Raw genomic sequence first — 19252 nt, forward strand, 5'->3', positions numbered from 1 at the left:
TCTCGCTCTCCCCTATCTCGCTCTCTCTCTCCCTCTCCCCTGTCCTTGGCACCTTGGCAAACCACAGAGACACAACACATTCCTCAGCTCTGAGCTTTGTCATTCCAGTCACAGTGTCTGTCAGCCCTGTGATAGAAAGGTACTGTTTTGGTGCTCTGCTTGTGGATAGACTGTCCTGTCGATTGTCAACAGGCCCTAGTTGCACTTTTAAAGTGCATTCCGCTCCTGTCAACACACACATTCATAACACACATATACGCACCTACACACATACATTATGCACGTAAGCAGACAAACAAGACGAACAGTTGACTGAATAAAACTCACATCAATATTCAACACAGATGCTTCACCTGAAGCTCTCACAAGCTTAATAGATTCAGATAATGTGACCTTTCACTGTGAAAAAGGCTTGGCTGGTCTTTTAAGTCTTTTAAACATGTGTGTCGATAGAAGCAAAGTTTTTTTTTTAACATATGGCCCAACATCCTAAAAGCATAAAAACAGTAGTGCATCCTTTCCTCTGGTTATTTCCTTATCATTTTAAGTCGTTTTTCTCATAAGCACTTTGTCATTTTAGACTATCTTCATAAACTATGACACAGGTATGTTTTGTGTTTGTGCATTTGTCTTAGCATGGATGCTAGTAGGGATTATTTGTATTGTCTTTCCATCTCTGTTATGTTTTAGACCAAGTACAAGGAGGAAGGAAAGTTGGAAACAGCCATGTCTCTCTACTCAGTGCTTCCAGAAACAATGGCGACCCAACACGCCAGAGAGGCCTCCGAGCTACAGAGTGAGGTAGTGACATCACGCCAAACCTCCTTGTTATTTCAGCCTCTCTGACTTAGCTACACAAGAAGCGTTATAGAGTGTAATTGCTTGGCTGCATATGTCCAGCCTGATCATCTTGAGCTTGAAGTCACCCTTCACAGTAATTCTGAAACGGTTGTTATTGTAAAAGATAATGTGTGCTCGAAGACTTACCTGGCTTAAGGTTGAATACGTTCAGTCGATAAATATGTTAAATGCCACTGAAACACTTTGGCATCAGATAAATAACAAGGATTACAGGAGATATTAATACAATACTAACTTGGTCTTTTTCCAGATCAAGTACAAAGGGAATGTGAAGACGGAGATATCCACTTCCCTCTACTCACTGCTCCCGGAGACCCTTGAGACTCAGTTTGCGAAGGAGCATTCGGACATACTGAGTGAGGTGAGAGCTTTTCCCACTTCTGACACCATTTGGTAAAATTGAGAATGAACGACATTCAAATCGGATATCATCCACTTGAGTGGCTGACGCATCAACCACAGTGGCAAGAACATGTATTCACTTAGCACTGGTCTCACAATATGCCTAGGAATGGCAGCGTTTTTGGAATGTGCTTGTTTCTTTTCCAGAGCAAGTACAGAGAGGAGGGGAAAAGGGAGATCTCCAGCAGCCTGTACTCCCTGCTTCCAGACACCGCTGAGATGCAGCTCTCTAAAACAGTGAAAGAGTTCCAGAGTGAGGTAATACCACCCTCCTCTTCCTCCGCTTCCTCTTCTCATCATGAGGAGGAAAGATTTAACGACCGTACGGTAGCTTTAGTGTTACGCACATGGGGTCACTGTATTAACATTCTTTAATATTCTCCCTTTACTGATTGGCCAACCCGAGATGGCCAGTGGCGAAGACTTCCGGGTACCTAGCCTCCATGGTCTGATGGGCAATGAACTGAGTCTACTTCCCAGTCAGACTATGTTAGCTACCGCTCAAATCCCATGACCCCAGGCATGATCAATATACCACTGTCAGTATTAAACACAGCCTAGAGTGGTGTGACCAGAATACAATGAGTCAAGCAGTAAAAAGCAACTGACACTATTTCTCTTGTGTTGCAGAACAAGTACAGGGAGGCAGGGAAGAGAAGGCTGTCTACCTCCATGTATTCCCTGCTACCAGAGACCATGGAGATTCAACACGCCAAAGAGGCTTCTCTGCTACAGAGTGAGGTATTCTAACTTCAGTCCACTTCACTTCATTGGCCTTATTCAGGAACGTGTCTTAAGTGTGAAGACAATCATCATCTATAATCAACATTTACAGACAACATGGACATTGATGACGTCACAAGGTCACACCAACAGCCATAGACAACAGTGAAAGTGTGAGGCGAGGGGAGGCGTGTTACTGTGTAGGATCATTCCTAGTGCGTCCGCACCTTTGAAAATAATGGAATTAAAGGCACTATCCCTTTAAAAAGTGTGTTTAGTGTGATACCCGCCTAAACCCAAGACGGTCACTGCCCTCTACTCAGTACATTTGAAAGAAAATGTGCCAACTGTTGAAGTGTTGAGCCTGAATTCAATTAGAACATTGTCATTAGTTGCTGTTCTCTGTCTTCCTTTTCAGATGAAATACAAAGAGTTAAGCAAAGGTTCTCCGTCCTCCCTCTACTCTCTACTCCCAGAGACCACAGAGATCCAGTTTGCCAGAGAAATGACAGAAATGCAGAGCGAGGTGTGTATTCATTTGTAAAGTCAGGGAAGCATTTACTGCAACTATAGTCTCAGCTATTTCAAGGTTTAGAACACCCCCAAAATAAAAGTTTGTGAGATGTTTTGTGTACCTCAGAAGTGGTCTAAAGTTAAGCTCAGCCTCAGTCAATATTACATGTTGTGCAGATTGAAGCTTGCTTATTGTCTATGCCTGGGTTTAATGAATTGAGTATTTTTGCATTGTCATCCTTCAGAACAAATACAAAGAAAGTGGCAAAAGGAATTCCTCCAGTTGCATTTACTCTCAACTAGCAGAGACCCCTGAGACCCATTTTGCTAAAGCTGTGTCAGAACTCCAGAGTGAGGTATGGACATCAACAACACAAAAATCAAAGCCAAATGTCAGGTAACACTTTACTTGAACATAAGGACGTCATAACCCATACATATCATAAGAAATGACATAAGCCTTTCATAATTGTATATGTCAAAAAGGGTATAATAAAAAAATATCAACTTGCGGTTGTTGGCATTTGACGTCGGCGTTTATGAAATACTTATATACTTGTGGTAGGTGTGTTATGAAAGCCTTATGTAGGGCCATTTCAATTGTCCAATTTTTTTCATTGTATAATTGGTCCTTTTAAAGGGAAGTCTTTCTAGCTTGTCCTTAGATGTCTGTTATTGTTTTCGTGTCAGATAAAGTACAAGAAGGCAGTCAAGAAGGGAGTTTCAAGTTTTCTCTAGTTCTCATTTGAGGTAACCAATGTTTTCATGTAATGTTTCCTTTATTTCAGCTAAAGTACAGGGAAGGACTGAAAAAGGACACCTCCCCCAGTTTTTATTCTACGCTGCCCGAAACAATTGAGACTAATTTTGCGAAACGACAATCAGCAATGCGAAGTGAGGTAAATGCTGTGTGTATATGCTGTACGAATACACAGGGAGTACAATGTGCATTCTCACAGAATGACTACATAAAAAAGGGAAGGTTCTTTCAAAAAATAATTGCCCTGAATAGAATCTCAGATAAATCATGAATAATTTAATTCAATCTATCACGTATTGTAATTTGTGAATCAGCGCTTGGAAATGTTTCATGTCGCCTCTTCATTATCCAATTTATCAACAACAAAAAAACAGGAGGAGTATATTTCTTGATGATTCACAAGGATTTGTAGCACTTTGTGGCATCGGCTGATGTAAAAAGGGATTTATAAATAAATGTTATTGATTTATCCTCCAATCTTTTTAAATTCAATCATGTTGACTCAAATAATTTTCCACCATTTTGTAGAAAAAGTATAAAGAGGACAGGAAGGAGAACTCCTTTAGCCTCTACTCTCTGCTCCCGGAGACACCAGAGACCCAGTTTGCAAAAGAGGTCTCCGACTTACAGAGCGAGGTAATTTCACAGCACAGAAGGCCTATGACTCATACATATGAGTCAATGAATGATTAGAAGAATTTGGGGTAAAACTTCATAATACCTTTCATGAATAAGCCATTGTAAATGCTTATACATAATTATGCTTGTTCATTGTACATGTTTTACAAATAATGAAATTCTTATTTATAGTTTATAAATACTTAAATGTTAAGTCATTAAAGTTATTAGAAAGTATTACAGAAATGTATCATGAACTTCAGAGAAGGTTTAAGAAGATTCAGGATCAAGAAACACATGTCTCTGTGTCTCCTCCTTCAGCTCAAGTATACAGAGGGGGGGAAGCAGAAGATCTCGACAAGCCTGTATTCTCTGCTTCCCGAGACCACAGAGACCCAGTTGGCCAAGCAGATGTCTGAAATGCAGAGCGAGGTGAACATTAATTCCAAACAAAATCTAACTTTCGTTAAAGTTCAGTAAACACTTGTCTACACAAGGGCCCTGCAATGTGAATTGATAGTTTTTTCTTGTGGTGTTGCAGACCAAGTACAAGGAAGTGGGCAAGAGGGAGGTGGTCACTTCTTTGTACTCTCTACTCCCTGAGACCAAGGACATCCAGCACGCCCAGGAAGCGTCCCAGTTACGGAGTGAGGTACTATATAGCATTTAAATTGAATTTTCACCATATTTATTTTACCTATCCAATACTTTCATATCTACACAAGTGCCTAGCTTGAGATCATTGAATGAGTGTTAATACTTACTCATCTCCCTCTGTTTCTCAGATCAAATACAAAGAGAGTGGAAAGAAGGACATGTCAACCTCCCTCTACTCTCTACTTCCAGAGACCACAGAGATCCAGTTTGCCAGAGAAATGACAGAGATGCAGAGCGAGGTGGCTGGACATTTAGTTCATAACTTCTGTTTTGGGCGCTTTTCTGTATAATGATTGAGAATTAACCAAAAAAGTAGAACGATTATATATCACAATACTTTCCTTTTTTCCAGAATAAATACAAAGAAGAAGGAAAAAGGCGTATCTCCACGAGTGTGTACTCTCAGCTTCCAGAAACCACCGAGACACAGTTTGCGAAAGCTGTATCTGAACTTCAGAGTGAGGTTAGCAACTATTATCCCTTACAGTTAAGGGACAATTTTCATACATATTTGTTCCATTAGGAATTATGGCGATGCCCATCAAAATTATACAGATCCTTGACTAAATTCATTGGAAATAAATACATGAAAACAATTCTGAGTCTTTTTTCCTCAATTTAGATGAAGTACAAAGAAGCAGGGAGGAAGGAAGTTTCTAGTTCTCTCTACTCCACCTTACCAGAAACAATGGAGACCCAGCATGCCAAAGTGGCTTCCCAGCTACAGAGTGAGGTAGAGTATAAACAGTAATGGGGAGTACTAAACTACATGTACACTACCGGTCGAAAGTTTTAGAACACCTATTCATTCAAGAGTTTGCACTCCAGACGAAAGGACAAATGTCCACTGGTCTAATGTCCATTACTCGTGTTTCTTGGCCCAAGCAAGTCGTTTGTTCTTATTGGTGTCCTTTAGTAGTGGTTTCTTTGCAGCAATTCGACCATGAAGGCCTGATTCACGCAGTCTCCTCTGAACAGTTGATGTTGAGATGTGTTTGTTACTTGAACTCTGTGAAGCAGTTATTTGAGCTGCAATTTCTGAGGATGGTAACTCTAATGAACATATCCTCTGCAGCAGAGGTAACTCTGGCTCTTCCTTTCCTGTGGCGGTCCTCATTAGAGCCAGTTTCATCATAGCACTTGATGGTTTTTGTGACAGCACTTGAAGAAACTTTCAAAGTTCTTGATATTTTCCGGATTAACTGCATTTCATGTCTTAAAGTAATGATGGGACTGTCGTTTCTCTTTGCTTATTTGAGCTGTTCTTGCCATAATATGGACTTGGTGTTTTACCAAATAAGGCTATCTTCTGTATACCCTCCCTACCTTGTCACAACACAACTGATTGGCTCAAACGCATTAAGGAGGAAAGAAATTCCAGAAATTAACTTTAAACAAGGCACACCTGTTAATTGAAATGCATGCCAGGTGACTACCTCATGAAGCTGGTTGAGAAAATGCCAAGAGTGTGCAAAGCTGTCATCAAGGCAAAGGGTGGCTACTTTGAAGAATCTCAAATATAAAAAATATTTTGATTTGTTTAACACTTTTTTCGTTACTACATTATTCCATATGTGTTATTTCATAGTTTTGATGTCTTCACTATTATTCTACAATGTAGAAAATAGTAAAAATAAAGAAAAACCTTGGAATGAGTAGGTGTGTCCAAACATTACACTGGTACTGTACTTGCAAGCTTGGTAAATTATATTTTCAGAGTTTCTTTTTCAACACTGGTATAAAGCTGTACTCACACATACTTGCAATCTCACACATATGCTATCTATTGCTCAGTATTTTTGACTATTTAGCTTGTACAGAAAAATGGTACAGAAAAAACATATCTATAAATATACAGTACATATGTTTTTTATTGTCAACAACACTGACTGGATAGGTGCAGTGAAATGTGTTGTTTTACAGTTTCAGCCATAGTAGTACAGCACCCCTGGAGCAAATTAGGGTTAAGTGCTTTGCTCAAGGGCACATCGACAGATTTTTCAGTTTGTCGGCTTGGGAATTCGAACCAGGGACCTTTCGGTTACTGGCCCAACGCTCTAACCGCTATTGCCTTATTATTGGCTATATGAGTACAATTAAATTAGTCTCAAAACAATGTTTTCATCTTATGTTTCCTTTATTCCAGCTAAAGTACAAGGAAGTACTGAAAAAGGATACCTCCCCCAGTTTTTATTCTACGCTGCCCGAAACAATTGAGACAAATTTTGCGAAACGACAATCAGCAATGCGGAGCCAGGTAAAGAATACATATACATGTATATGCTGTTAGAATACACAGTATGCAGTATGGGCTCCCGAGTTGCGCAGCAGTCTATGGTACTGCATGTAAGTGCTAGATGCGTCACTACAGACACTCTGGTTCGAATCCAAGCTGTATCACAACCGGGCGTGATTGGGAGTCCCATAGGGTGGCGCACAATTGGCTCAGCGTCGTCTGGGTTTGGCCGGTGTATGCCGTCATTGCAATTAAGAATTTGTTATTAACTGACTTGCCTGGTTAAATAAATAAAAAAGATATGTAAATAAAATACATGTACAATGTGCATTCTCGCAGAATGACTACGAGTAAAATAGTTCTTTGATTGTTTATTTAAATTTGCTCTGAATACGATCACAGAGAAGTCATGAATATTTTGATTTCAGGTTATCAAATATTTTACTTTGTTGGTCAGTGATTAGAAATCTTTCTTGTCGCTTCATATCCAATTTATCCAAACATCTACATGTATAAGTGAACCTTTGGGGAGGCTTTTGTGTGGGAAGTAAACACACAAGTTATTCTCACTGGTGTTTGGCAATGATTTTGTAGGCTGGTCTCAACTATCTCTGGTTCATAAGGGGTCTCTCCATTTCTATTTTACCAGATCAAGTATAAAGAAGATACTGAGGAGAACTCTATAAACCTCTACTCTCTGCTCCCCGAGACAGCAGAGACACAGTTTGCAAAGCAGATGTCTGAAATGCAGAGCGAGGTAAATATCTGGTTAAAATCACCAAACATCAACATGGGCTGAATACAGTTCAAACTTCAGTTATTTTACCGTGAAAATCTCCGGTAGACATCAATTCATTGATTTGTGCAAAATATGATTCTCAAAATGTGATATTTTCTTTTGTCAATAACTGAAGCCAGAGAATGAGGAATTCCCTTTCATAGAGAAACACAGAAAAACTTTTATCCGTCTGACAAAAAAAAAGCCTTTTAGTCAGAGAATACCTGTACGTTTTTATTATGTCTACAAAAGTATTTTTAGTGGTGTAAAGTACTTAAGTACAAGTATGACAATTGGGTACTTTTTCCACCACAGTGTCTTTTGTTGCTGTTGTTTTCCAGACAAAATACAAAGAAGCAGGGAAGAAAGAGGCCTCCACTTCTCTCTACTCCACCTTACCAGAGACTTTGGAGACCCAGCACGCCAAAGAGGCTTCCCAGCTACAGAGTGAGGTAAGAACATGGGCGGCCCATCTGATGTCTGTACATTACATTTTTTGTCATAAGAAATTCAGAGGAAACCCTTCCTGTTACTGACAAACATCCATTACATCAGTTTCAAACATCAGTGTACCTGTCCATCTAATGGAATAAAGCCTGAGCGTTCTAAGATGATGCAAATCTCTGCCTGTGTTATTTGAGTGCTCCAATGCCTTTACCATAAATAACTACACTATTGGAAGTTTCTTTAGGGTAATCCATAGTTTTTTATTCCTGTCTCTGTTGTTGAGCAGCACCTCTTCTACTTTACTTTGTTTGCTGAAGCACGGAGGACTACCTCAACTCACATCCATTACTTTGTTTTCCAGCTCAAATACAAAGGTGAGAAAGTCTTCTCTGGTTCGGCTTACTCTCAACTCCCTGAGACGATGGAGACAGAGAGAGCTCGGGAGCTCACAGAGATGCAGAGCCAGGTGAGCACGAATGCTCCTGGCATTAACATAATGTTGTTATAGACATTCTGTTTGCAACTTCCATTGGCACTCCACATTTCTTCAGACATAAACCAGGTTCAGAAACAATTCCCCTGGGTACTTAATGTAGCTCTAAAATAAATAGCTAAGTATAAGCACCTCTTTCTAGGTGTATTTTATACCATATTTCTTATACCTATCCAATACTTTCGTATCTACACAAGTGCCTAGCTTGAGATCATTAAATGAGTGTTAATACTTACTCATCTCTCTCTGTTTCTCAGATCAAATACAAAGAGAGTGGAAAGAAGGACATGTCAACCTCCCTCTACTCTCTACTCCCAGAGACCACAGAGATCCAGTTTGCCAGAGAAATGACAGAGATGCAGAGTGAGGTGGCTGGACATATAGTTAATAACTTCTGTTTTGGGCACTTTTCTGTATAATGATGGAGAATCACCCCAAAAAGTAGAAAGATTATACACTATATAATCAAAAGTATGTGGACAGCCCTTCAAGTTAGTGGATTCGGCTTTTTCAGCCACACCCGTTGCTGACAGGTGTATAAAATCGAGCACACACCCATGCAATCTCCATAGACAAACATTGCCAGTAGAATGGCCTTACTGAAGAGCTCAGTGACTTTCAACGTAGCACCGTCATAGGATGCCACTTTTCCAACAATTCAGTTTCTCATTTCTGCCCTGCTAGAGCTGCCCCGGTCAGCTGTAAGTGCTGTTATTGTGAAGTGGAAACTTCTAGGAGCAACAACGGCTGGTAGGCCACATAAGCTCACAGAACTGGACCGTCAAATGCTGAAGTGCGTAGCGGGTAAAAATCGTCTGTCCGCGGTTGCAACACTTACTACTAAGTTCCAAACTGCCTCTGGAAGCAACGTCAGCACAAGAACTGTTTGTTGGGAGCTTCATGAAATGGGTTTCCATGGCCGAGCAGCCGCACACAAGCCTAAGATTACCATGCGCAATGCCAAGCATCGGCTGGAGTGGTGTAAAGCTCCCTGCCATTGGACTCTGGAGCAGTGGAAATGCGTACTCTAGAGTGATGAATCACGCTTCATCATCTGGCAGCCCGACAGACAAATCTGGGTTTGGCGGATGTCAGGAGAACGCTACCTGCCCCAATGCATAGTGCCAACTGTAAAGTTTGGTGGAGGAGGAATAATGGTCTGGGGCTATTTTTCATGGTTCATGCTAGGCCCCTTAGTTCCAGTGAATCTTAACGCTACAGCATACAATTACATTCTAGACGATTCTGTGCTTCCAACTTTGTGGCAACAGTTTGGGGTAGGCCCTTTCCTGTTTCAGCATGACAATGCCCCTTTGTACAAAGCGAGGTCCATACAGAAATGGTTCGTCGAGATCGGTGTGGAAGAACTTGACTGGTTTCACAGAGCCCCAACCTCAACCCCATTGAACACCTTTGGGATGAATTGGAACGCCGATTGCAAGCCAGGCCTAATCGCCCAACATCAGTGCCTGAACTCACTAATGCTCTTGTGGCTGAATGGAAGCTAGTCCCTGCAGAAATGTTCCAACATCGTGGAAAGCCTTCCCAGAAGAGTAGAGGCTGTTATAGCAGTAAAGGGGGGACCAACTCCATATTAATGCCAATGATTTTGGAATGAGATGTTCGATTAGCAGGTGTCCACATACTTTTGGTCATGTATTACATATCATAATAGGCTGCTTTTCCTTTTTTCCAGAATAAATACAAAGAAGAAGGAAAAAGGCGTATCTCCACGAGTGTGCACTCTCAGCTTCCAGAAACCACCGAGACACAGTTTGCGAAAGCTGTATCTGAACTTCAGAGTGAGGTTAGCAACTATTATCCCTTACAGTTAAGGGACAATTTTCGTACATATTTGTTCCATTTGGAATTATGGCGATGCCCATCAAAATTGTATAGATCCTTGAGCAAAGTAATTGGAAGTGAACACTGAATAAAATGCTGAATCTGTTTTTCCTCAATTTAGATGAAGTACAAAGAAGCAGGGAGGAAGGGAGTTTCTAGTTCTCTCTACTCCACCTTACCAGAAACAATGGAGACCCAGCATGCCAAAGTGGCTTCCCAGCTACAGAGTGAGGTAGAGTATAAACAGTAATGGGGAGTACTGAACTACATGTAGTTCAACTAGTAATTGAAATGCATTTTGCAGTAGCTTGGTGGTAGTTGAACTAAATGAAAATGTGTTTATTTGTCAGGGGCCATGTACAATATGCCATTGCACCAGATTTAGATAGATAGCAAGTTTCCATCTGTAGTCCCTGGGCAGAAAACAACATCACTACATCATTACAATGCTACAATACAAAACATTCAAATATATCTCTATATATAAAACATTGAAAAATACAATAGACAATATAATGATAATATTACATCAGAGTTTAAATGTGCCTTCTTAAGAGTCTGAATGTTTTAATGTTCACATGACTGGTTTGCCTTTAGCCACTTTTTCAGATTTGCCTTGAAGCTAACAAAGGTACTGCACTCTCTCACACTGGTTGGCAGGGTGTTCCATAATCCAGACACCACTGACCGAAAAAGCTGTCTGGCCAAATTTGGTGGACCTGAACTGAGTTGAGCAGTCCCCTCTGGTTGAGTCTCTTGGTAGTGTTTTCAGTCGTTAACGAGATGGTAACATTACAAGTAAAGTTGTGGGGCTGGCTTTAGCTTTTTACAAGTATTTTTGTGATAATGGAAGTTGTGGTTGTGGTCAGTAGTTGTGTGGTTGTGGTCAGTAGTTTTGGTCATTAGTTGTGGTCAGTAGTTGTATGGTTGTGGTCAGTATTTGTGGCCAGTAGTTGTCTTCAGTAGTTGTGGATGGTAATTGATTGGTTCAGTAGTTGTGTGGTTGTGGTCAGTAATTTTGGTCAGTTGTTTTGGTCAGTAGTTGTGTTGTTGTGGTGAGTAGTTGTGGTCAGTAATTGTGATGTTGCGGTGAGTAGTTTTGGTCATTAGTTGTGGTCAGTAGTTGTATGGTTGTGGTCAGTATTTGTGGCCAGTAGTTGTGTTCAGTAGTTGTAGATGGTAATTGTGTGGTTCAGTAGTTGTGTGGTCAGTAGTTGTGTGGTTGTGGTCAGTAGTTGTGTAGTTGTGATCAGTAGTTTTGGTCAGTACTTTAGTTCAGTAGCTGTCGTCAGTAGTTATGTGGTTCAGTAGTTGCATGGTTGTGGTCAACAGTTGTAGTCAGTAGTTGTGGTTCTGTGGTTGTGGTCAGTAGTTGTGTGGCTTTGGTCAGTCGTTTTGGTCAGTACTTTAGTTCAGTAGTTGTGTGGTTCAGTAGTTGTGTGGTTGTGAACAGTAGTTGTGGTCAGTAATGGTCAGGAGTTGTGTTCAGTAGTTATGACCTGTAGCTGTGTTGTTCTGGTCAATATATGTGGTCAGTAGTTGTGTGGTTGTGGTAAGTAGTTGTGTTGTTGTGGTCAATGTCTAAACTACAGTTGTTGGGTATGAACTGAAAGTGCAATGAGAAGTGATTGGGTGAAATATGAAGGGACTGAATTGTGGCAGTGGTTGTGCGAGGCAGTTGTTGCTAGGCAACAGTTGCCTTGGCTGGCCTGCTCCCTCCATGGCTTAAGCCAGTGTGAAAAACATGCTAGCATACAGTACAATTGTGCTTTAATACTTAATATATACTGTATATTTATTGCACACAGCTCCAATCTAGTTGTGTTGGTCATTTCTGAGACGTGTTTAAGAAAGAGTGTTTTGAACACTGATGTTAGCCTTTCTGGTTATAACCTTTTCGGCAAGACAGATCTTTCAAAGGTGGGGGAGTGGCAATCTTTACCAAGGATCACCTTCAGGGCTTGGTTGTCTCCAAGTCTGTCCCCAAACAATTTGATTTGCTGGTTTTAAGCATTAAACTTTCAAATAGCTTTTTGCTGACTGTTGCTGGGTGCTATCGTCCTCCATCAGCACATGCCTGTACCCTACCTGCCCTAAGCTCTCTCCTGGCCCCTTACACTAAGTCTGAATTTGTCCTGCTAGTTGACCTAAACTGGGACATGCTTAAACCACCTGACCAAGTCCTAAGCAATGGGACCCCCTAAATCTTTCTCAGAATATCACCAATCCCACAAGGTATGACTCTAAACACCCAGAAAAGGGTACTCTCCTTGATGTTATCCTCACCAGTAATCCTGATAGGTATCAGTCTGGTGTTTTCTGTAATGACCTTAGTGATCACTGTTTTACAGCCTGTGTTCATAATGCCTGCAGGGTGAAATGACCTGTCCTGAGTTGTCATAGACACTTGCTAAAACACTTTTATGAGTAAGCCCTCCTTCATGACCTAGCCTCTGTAAATTGGCATAGAATCAGCTTGATCCCCTCTGACGAAGACACACGGAACTTCTTTTTTGATATTTTCAGTGGTATTGTTAACAAACACGCCCCCATAAATAAAATGAGAATTAAAAAAAGGTTCAGCCCCTGGTTCGACCGTGATCTGGCAGAGTTACTTCACTTCAAGAATTCCATTTGGCGAAACGCTCGGCACACGCATATTCAGGCTGACTGGCTCTCGTTCAGGCAAATGAGAAGTAAGTGCACTCAGGTTATCCAGAAAGCCAAAGTTAGTTACTTTAAGGAGCAGTTCTCTCTCTGTGCATCTAACCCCAAGAAGTTATGGAAAACGGTTAAAGACCTGGAGAATAAACCCTCCTAACAGCTTGACAAGTCCCTTAATGTTGATGATGTGGTTCTTACTGACAAGAAGCACATGGCTGAGCTCTTTAATCACCACTTCATTAAGTCAGGATTCCTATTTGACTCAGCCATGCCTCCTTGCCCGTCCAACATTTTCTCATCTCCCACTACTTCTAATGCTCCTCCCTCTTTTTACCCTGCCATGCTACAAAGTTTCTCCCTGCAGGCGGTCACTGAGTCCGAGGTGCTAAAGGAGCTCCTTAAACTTGACCCCAAAAAACCCTCTGGGTCAGATGGTTTAGACCCTTTCTTCTTTAAGGTTGCTGCCCCTATCATCGCCAAGCGTATCTCTGACCTGTTTAACCTGTCTCTCCTCTCTGGGGAGGTTCCCATTACTTGGAAGCCACAGTTTGTCCTTTATTTAAAGGGGGAGATCAAGCTGATCCTAACTGTTAAAGGCCTATTTCTATTTTGCTCTGTTTATCAAAAGTGTTGGAAAAACTTGTCAATAATCAACTGACTGGCTTTCTTGATGTCTATAGTATTCTCTCTGGTATGCAATCTGGTTTCTGCTCAGGTTAAGGATGTGTCACTGCAACCTTAATGGTCCTAAATTATGTCACCATTGCCTTTGATTCTAAGCAATGGCGTGCTGCTATTTTTATTGACTTGGCCAAGGCTTTTGATACGGTAGACCATTCCAATCTTGTGGGCTGGTTAGGGAGTATTGGTGTCTCTGAGCGGTCTTTGGCCTGGTTTGCTAGCTACCTCTCTCAAAGAGTGTAGTGTATACAGTCAGAACATCTGCTGTCTCAGCCAATGCCTGTCACCGAGGGAGTACCCAAGGCTCGATCCTAGGCCCCACGCTCTTCTCAATTTACATCAACAACATAGCTCAAGCAGTAGGAAGCTCTCTCATTCATTTATATGCAGATGATGCAGTCTTATGCTCAGCTGGCCCCTCCCAGATTTTGTGTTAAACGCTCTCAACAAAGCTTTCTTAGTGTCCAACAAGCTTTCTCTGGCCTTAACCTTGTTCTAAACACCTCCAAAACAAAGGTAATTTGGTTTGGTAAGAAAAATGCCCCTCTCTCCACATGTGTGATTACTACCTCTGAGGGTTTAGAGCTTGAGGCAGTCACCTCATACAAGTACTTGGGAGTATGGCTAGACGGTAGACTGTCCTTCTCTCAGCACGGTAATGGGAGTTTATATACAGGAGTTTATATATGGAGTGTATGACTCTCTTTATTTTTATAGTTTATAGTTTATTCGCCGTTAGTCAGCACCTCCACTCCAAATCATTTTTCTGGGTGTTCACCAACTCATGTTTTTTATTCTAATAGGCTAAATTACACATTCTGCTAAAGTATGACCTCAAAGTGATCTGTTCTTGCAATTTTTTGTTTATGACATTTCAGATTTTCATATAATAATTTTGACGTCGGATTTAGTGAACTACTTTTTCAAAGTAACTTTAGTTAAGTAAAGTATATTTTCCTTAAGGGTAGCTTTAGTGTAGCTTGGTAAATTATATTTTCAGAGTAGCTTTCCCAACACTGGTATAAAGCTATACTGTACTCACACATACTTGCAATCTCACACATATATCTATTAGTCAGTATTATTGACTATTTAGCCTGTACAGAAAAATGGTACAATAAAAATATCCTGTATATATATAAATATAGTACCAGTCAAAAGTTTGGACACACCTACTCATTCCAGGGTTTTTCGTTATTTTTACTATTTTCTACATTGTAGAATAATAGTGAAGACATCAAAACTATGAAACAACACATATGGAATGAGGTAGTAACCAAAAAAGTGTTAAACAAATCAAAATATATTTTATATTTGAGATTCTTCAAAGTAGCCACACTTTGCCTTGATGACAGATTTCCACACTCTTGGCATTCTCTCAACCAGCTTCATGAGGAATGCTTTTCCAACAGTCTTGAAGGAGTTCCCACATATGCTGAGCACTTGTTGGCTGCTTTTCCTTCACTCTGCGGTCCAACTCATCCCAAACAATCTCGATTGGGTTGAGGTCAGGTGATTGTGGAGGCCAGGTCATCTGATGCAGCACTCCATCACTCACCTTCTTGGTCAAATAGCCATTGCACAGCCTGGAGGTGTGTTTTGGGTCATTGTCCTGTTGAAAAACAAATGATAGTCCCAGTAAGCGCAAACCAGATGGGACGGCGTATCGCTGCAGAATGCTGTGGTAGATATGCAGGTTAAAGTGTGCTTTATTATTGGCTATTAGTTGGCAATGAAATGTGTCTGAAAACAATGTTTTCATGTGATGTTTCCTTTATTCCAGCTAAAGTACAAGGAAGGACTGAAAAAGGACGCCTCCCCCAGTTTTTATTCTACGCTGCCCGAAACAATTGAGACTAATTTTGCGAAACGACAATCAGCAATGCAGAGCCAGGTATATATGTGTGTTTATGTGTATATCCTGTTAAAATACACAGCATGTATATACAATGTGCATTCTTGCAAAATAACTACAAGAAAATTACTATCTCAGAGAAATCATGAATAATTTTATCACATATTTTGGTTTGTGGGTTAGTGATTAAAATTGTTAATGTTGCTTCATAACCAATTTATCTAAAACAACTATAAATTAACCTTTGGGGAGGCTTTTGTGTGGGAAGTAAACACACAAGTTATTCTCACTGGTATTTGGCAATGATTTTGTAGGCTTGGTCTCAACTATCTCTGGTTCATAAGGGGTCTCTCCATTTCTACTATACCAGATCAAGTATAAAGAAGATACTGAGGAGAACTCTATAAACCTCTACTCTCTGCTCCCCGAGACAGCAGAAACACAGTTTGCAAAGCAGATGTCTGAAATGCAGAGCAAGGTAAATATCTGGTTAAAATCACCAAACATCAACATGGGCTGAATACAGTACTAACTTGAGTTATATTACCGTAAATCTCCAATTACCATCAATTGATTGATTCGTACAAAATGTGATTCTCAAAATTGGATGTTGCCTTTTTTGTCAATAACTGAAGCCAGAGAATGAGGAATTCCCTTTCCAAGAGAAACACAGAAACATTTATCCTTTTACTTTATCAATTTTCATGTACAAAAAATGTGTTTTAGTCAGAGAATACCTGTATATTTTTATGTCTCGAAAAGTAGCAGTGTCTTTTGTTGCTGTTGTTTTCCAGACAAAATACAAAGAAGCAGGGAAGAAAGAGGCCTCCACTTCTCTCTACTCCACCTTACCAGAGACTTTGGAGACCCAGCACGCCAAAGAGGCTTCCCAGCTACAGAGTGAGGTAAGAACATGGGCGGCCCATCTGATGTCTGTACATTACATTTTTTGTCATAAGAAATTCAGAGGAAACCCTTCCTGTTACTGACAAACATCCATTACATCAGTTTCAAACATCAGTGTACCTGTCCATCTAATGGAATAAAGCCTGAGCGTTCTAAGATGAAGCAAATCTCTGCCTGTGTTATTTGAGTGCTCCAATGCCTTTACCATAAATAACTACACTATTGGAAGTTTCTTTAGGGTAAGCCATAGTTTTTTATTCCTGTCTCTGTTGTTGAGCAGCAGCTCTCCTACTTTACTTTGTTTGCTGAAGCACGGAGGCCGACCTCAACTCACATCCATTACTTTGTTTTCCAGCTCAAATACAAAGGTGAGAAAGTCTTCTCTGGTTCGGCTTACTCTCAACTCCCTGAGACGATGGAGACAGAGAGAGCTCGGGAGCTCACAGAGATGCAGAGCGAGGTGAGCATAAATGCTCCTGGCATTAATATATTTGCGTTATAGTCATTCTGCTAGCAACTCCAGATGTCTTCAGACATAATCCGGGTTCAGAAACAATTCTCCTGAGTACAGTGCCTTCAGAAGGAATTCACACCTCTTTACTTTTTCCACATTTTGTTGTGTTACACCCTGAATTTAAAATGTATTAAATGCAGATTTTGTGTCACTGATCTACACACAGTACCCCATAATGTCACAGTGGAATTTTGTTTTTAGAGAAATTTAAAAAAAATGAAAAGCTGAAATGCCTTGAGGCAATATGCGTTCAACCCCTTTGTTCTGGCAAGCCTAAATAATAAGTTGGACTCAGTGTGCAATAATAGTGTTTAACATAATTTTCGAATGACTACCCCATCTCTGTACCACACACATAGAGTACAATTAGGTCCCTCAGTCAAAGTGAATTTCAAGCACAGATTCAACCACAAAGACCAGGGTGGGTTTCCAATGCCTCGCAAAAAAAGGGCAACATTTGGTAGATTGTTGAAAGAAAACAAAAAGCAGACACTGAATATCCCTATGAGCATGGTGAAGTTATCAATTAGACTTCGGATGGTGTATCAATACACCCAGTCACTACAAAGATGCAGGCGTCCTTCCTAACTCGGTTGCTGGATTGCTGGAAAGGAAGGAAACCGCTCAGGGTTTTCACCATGACTTTAAAACAACAACAGAGTTTAATGGCTGTGATGGGAGAAAAACTGAGGATGGATCAACAACACTGTAGTTACTCCACAATACTAAACTAATTGACAGAGTAAAAAGAAGGAAGCCTTTACAGAATACAAATATTCCAAAACATGCATCCTGTTTGCAATAAGGCACTAAGGTAATACTGCAAAAAAATTGTGGCAAAGCAATTCACTTTTTGTCCTGAATACAAAGTGTTATGTTTGGGGCAAGAATACAGGGAATGTTCCTGAGTGGCGAAATTACAATTTTGACTTAAATCTACCTGAAAATCTAGGGAAATACCTGAAAATGGTTGTCTAGCAATGATCAACAACCAATTTGAGAGAGCTTTAAGAATTTCGAAAAGAATAATGGGCAAATGTTGCACAATCCAGGTGAGGGAACATTGCTTTCTGGGTCTTGAAGAGTTCAAGACCCAGAAATCAAAGTTTCATCTAAGCTGTGCCAGGCCACGCGAAGAGACGCAAGAGATTAAACTTCACTGAGTTCACCCCATTAGTTTGCACTATATAGATCAATGTTTTGTGTGATCGAATCGACATTATATCAGCCCCTTTTCAATGCAACAAACCAAAACAAATCTAACTTTGCAAGATTGAGTCTGTGATTTTGTTGTAGGCAGAGCCAGAGCACAACAAAGTCAAATTTGGGCAGGTAGCCCATGAGGGGTCTTTCAATCACCACGAGCGAATGAATGCACTTTTTTCAGATCAGAGCCGCGTGTGAACGTTTGTTGATATTCTTTGCTAGTTAGCTAGTTATTAGCCCAGTTATAGATACGTTTAGGGCAGCAATGGGGAGTTACTGCTTCCTACAAGAGCACAAAATGTGTAAGCTACATTTCAAGCTGTCTTTGAAAAGGGAGTCAGGTAAAAAACGTTTGTCTTAATTAAATGGGCAGTGTTGTATTTTGAGACAGGCTTGAATATGCAAATAAGCCAATAGTCAGAGGGGTAGCCTACATAGTCTAATTCTCTCTATGGTAATAATAATGCATTTTATTTTGTAAAGTGGTTTCTTGCATCATACAACACAATACAATGCAATTTACAGTCACCTATTTGGCCCATGGTGTTACAGACTAAGTAAAAAATCATTAATTAATGTCAAGCCCTTCATAATGTAAAAATGTATAGGCTACTGTGGGCTATATCATAGAAATAAAAAGCTATTTCCATGTGAAAATGTTATGGGATTTGCACCATTCGTTTTGTTGGTAGGCCTACATTATGCTCAAATAGCCACAATAGCCTATTGGCTACTGTCTAAAACTGTAATGGTACAGCCTCAGTGTTCACTCTAAACGCAAGCCGGAACTTGCACAAAATTCTCGTAACATTCACGTTTCCGCTCACAAGACCAAAAATTTGCTCAGAGCCCCAAACATTAGAGGGAACATTGCCAGAAAGACTCACAGCTGTAATCGCTGCCAAAGGTACTTCTGCAAAGTATTGACTCGGGTGTGAATACTTATGTAAATTAGATATTTCATTTTCATTTTCAAAACATTTGCTAACATTTTCTAAAAACATGTTTTCACTGTGTTACTATGGGGTTTGTTTGTAGATTGGTGAGAGAAAAGAATATATTGAATCCCTTTTGAATTCAAAATGTGGAATAG

At 40.4% G+C, this 19252-nt stretch overlaps 1 protein-coding gene across 15 annotated transcripts in view; it reads left to right on the top strand.

The window, feature by feature from the left end:
* The window catches only part of LOC106590420 (LIM zinc-binding domain-containing Nebulette), a 111799-nt gene that overhangs the window by 59178 nt on the left and 33369 nt on the right, over window positions 1-19252 (top strand). For 7 of the 15 annotated variants that reach the window (XM_045710534.1, XM_045710538.1, XM_045710535.1 and 4 more), the window contains exons 6-29: window positions 691-801; window positions 1112-1222; window positions 1411-1521; window positions 1894-2004; window positions 2405-2512; window positions 2745-2855; window positions 3288-3398; window positions 3788-3895; window positions 4199-4309; window positions 4419-4529; window positions 4663-4773; window positions 4887-4997; window positions 5157-5267; window positions 6681-6791; window positions 7420-7527; window positions 7890-8000; window positions 8357-8461; window positions 8746-8856; window positions 10185-10295; window positions 10455-10565; window positions 15462-15572; window positions 15904-16011; window positions 16328-16438; window positions 16795-16899. The exons of 4 other annotated variants lie outside the window; for them this stretch is intronic. In XM_045710534.1, the coding sequence (XP_045566490.1) occupies window positions 691-801; window positions 1112-1222; window positions 1411-1521; window positions 1894-2004; window positions 2405-2512; window positions 2745-2855; window positions 3288-3398; window positions 3788-3895; window positions 4199-4309; window positions 4419-4529; window positions 4663-4773; window positions 4887-4997; window positions 5157-5267; window positions 6681-6791; window positions 7420-7527; window positions 7890-8000; window positions 8357-8461; window positions 8746-8856; window positions 10185-10295; window positions 10455-10565; window positions 15462-15572; window positions 15904-16011; window positions 16328-16438; window positions 16795-16899 (2640 nt within the window). The remainder of the gene's footprint in view (window positions 1-690; window positions 802-1111; window positions 1223-1410; window positions 1522-1893; window positions 2005-2404; window positions 2513-2744; window positions 2856-3287; window positions 3399-3787; window positions 3896-4198; window positions 4310-4418; window positions 4530-4662; window positions 4774-4886; window positions 4998-5156; window positions 5268-6680; window positions 6792-7419; window positions 7528-7889; window positions 8001-8356; window positions 8462-8745; window positions 8857-10184; window positions 10296-10454; window positions 10566-15461; window positions 15573-15903; window positions 16012-16327; window positions 16439-16794; window positions 16900-19252) is intronic. 4 more of the 15 variants (XM_045710539.1, XM_045710540.1, XM_045710542.1 and 1 more) reach the window with 4 other exon arrangements.

The sequence above is a fragment of the Salmo salar genome, chromosome ssa29, assembly GCF_905237065.1.
Source record: "Salmo salar chromosome ssa29, Ssal_v3.1, whole genome shotgun sequence".
Lineage (NCBI taxonomy): Eukaryota > Metazoa > Chordata > Actinopteri > Salmoniformes > Salmonidae > Salmo > Salmo salar.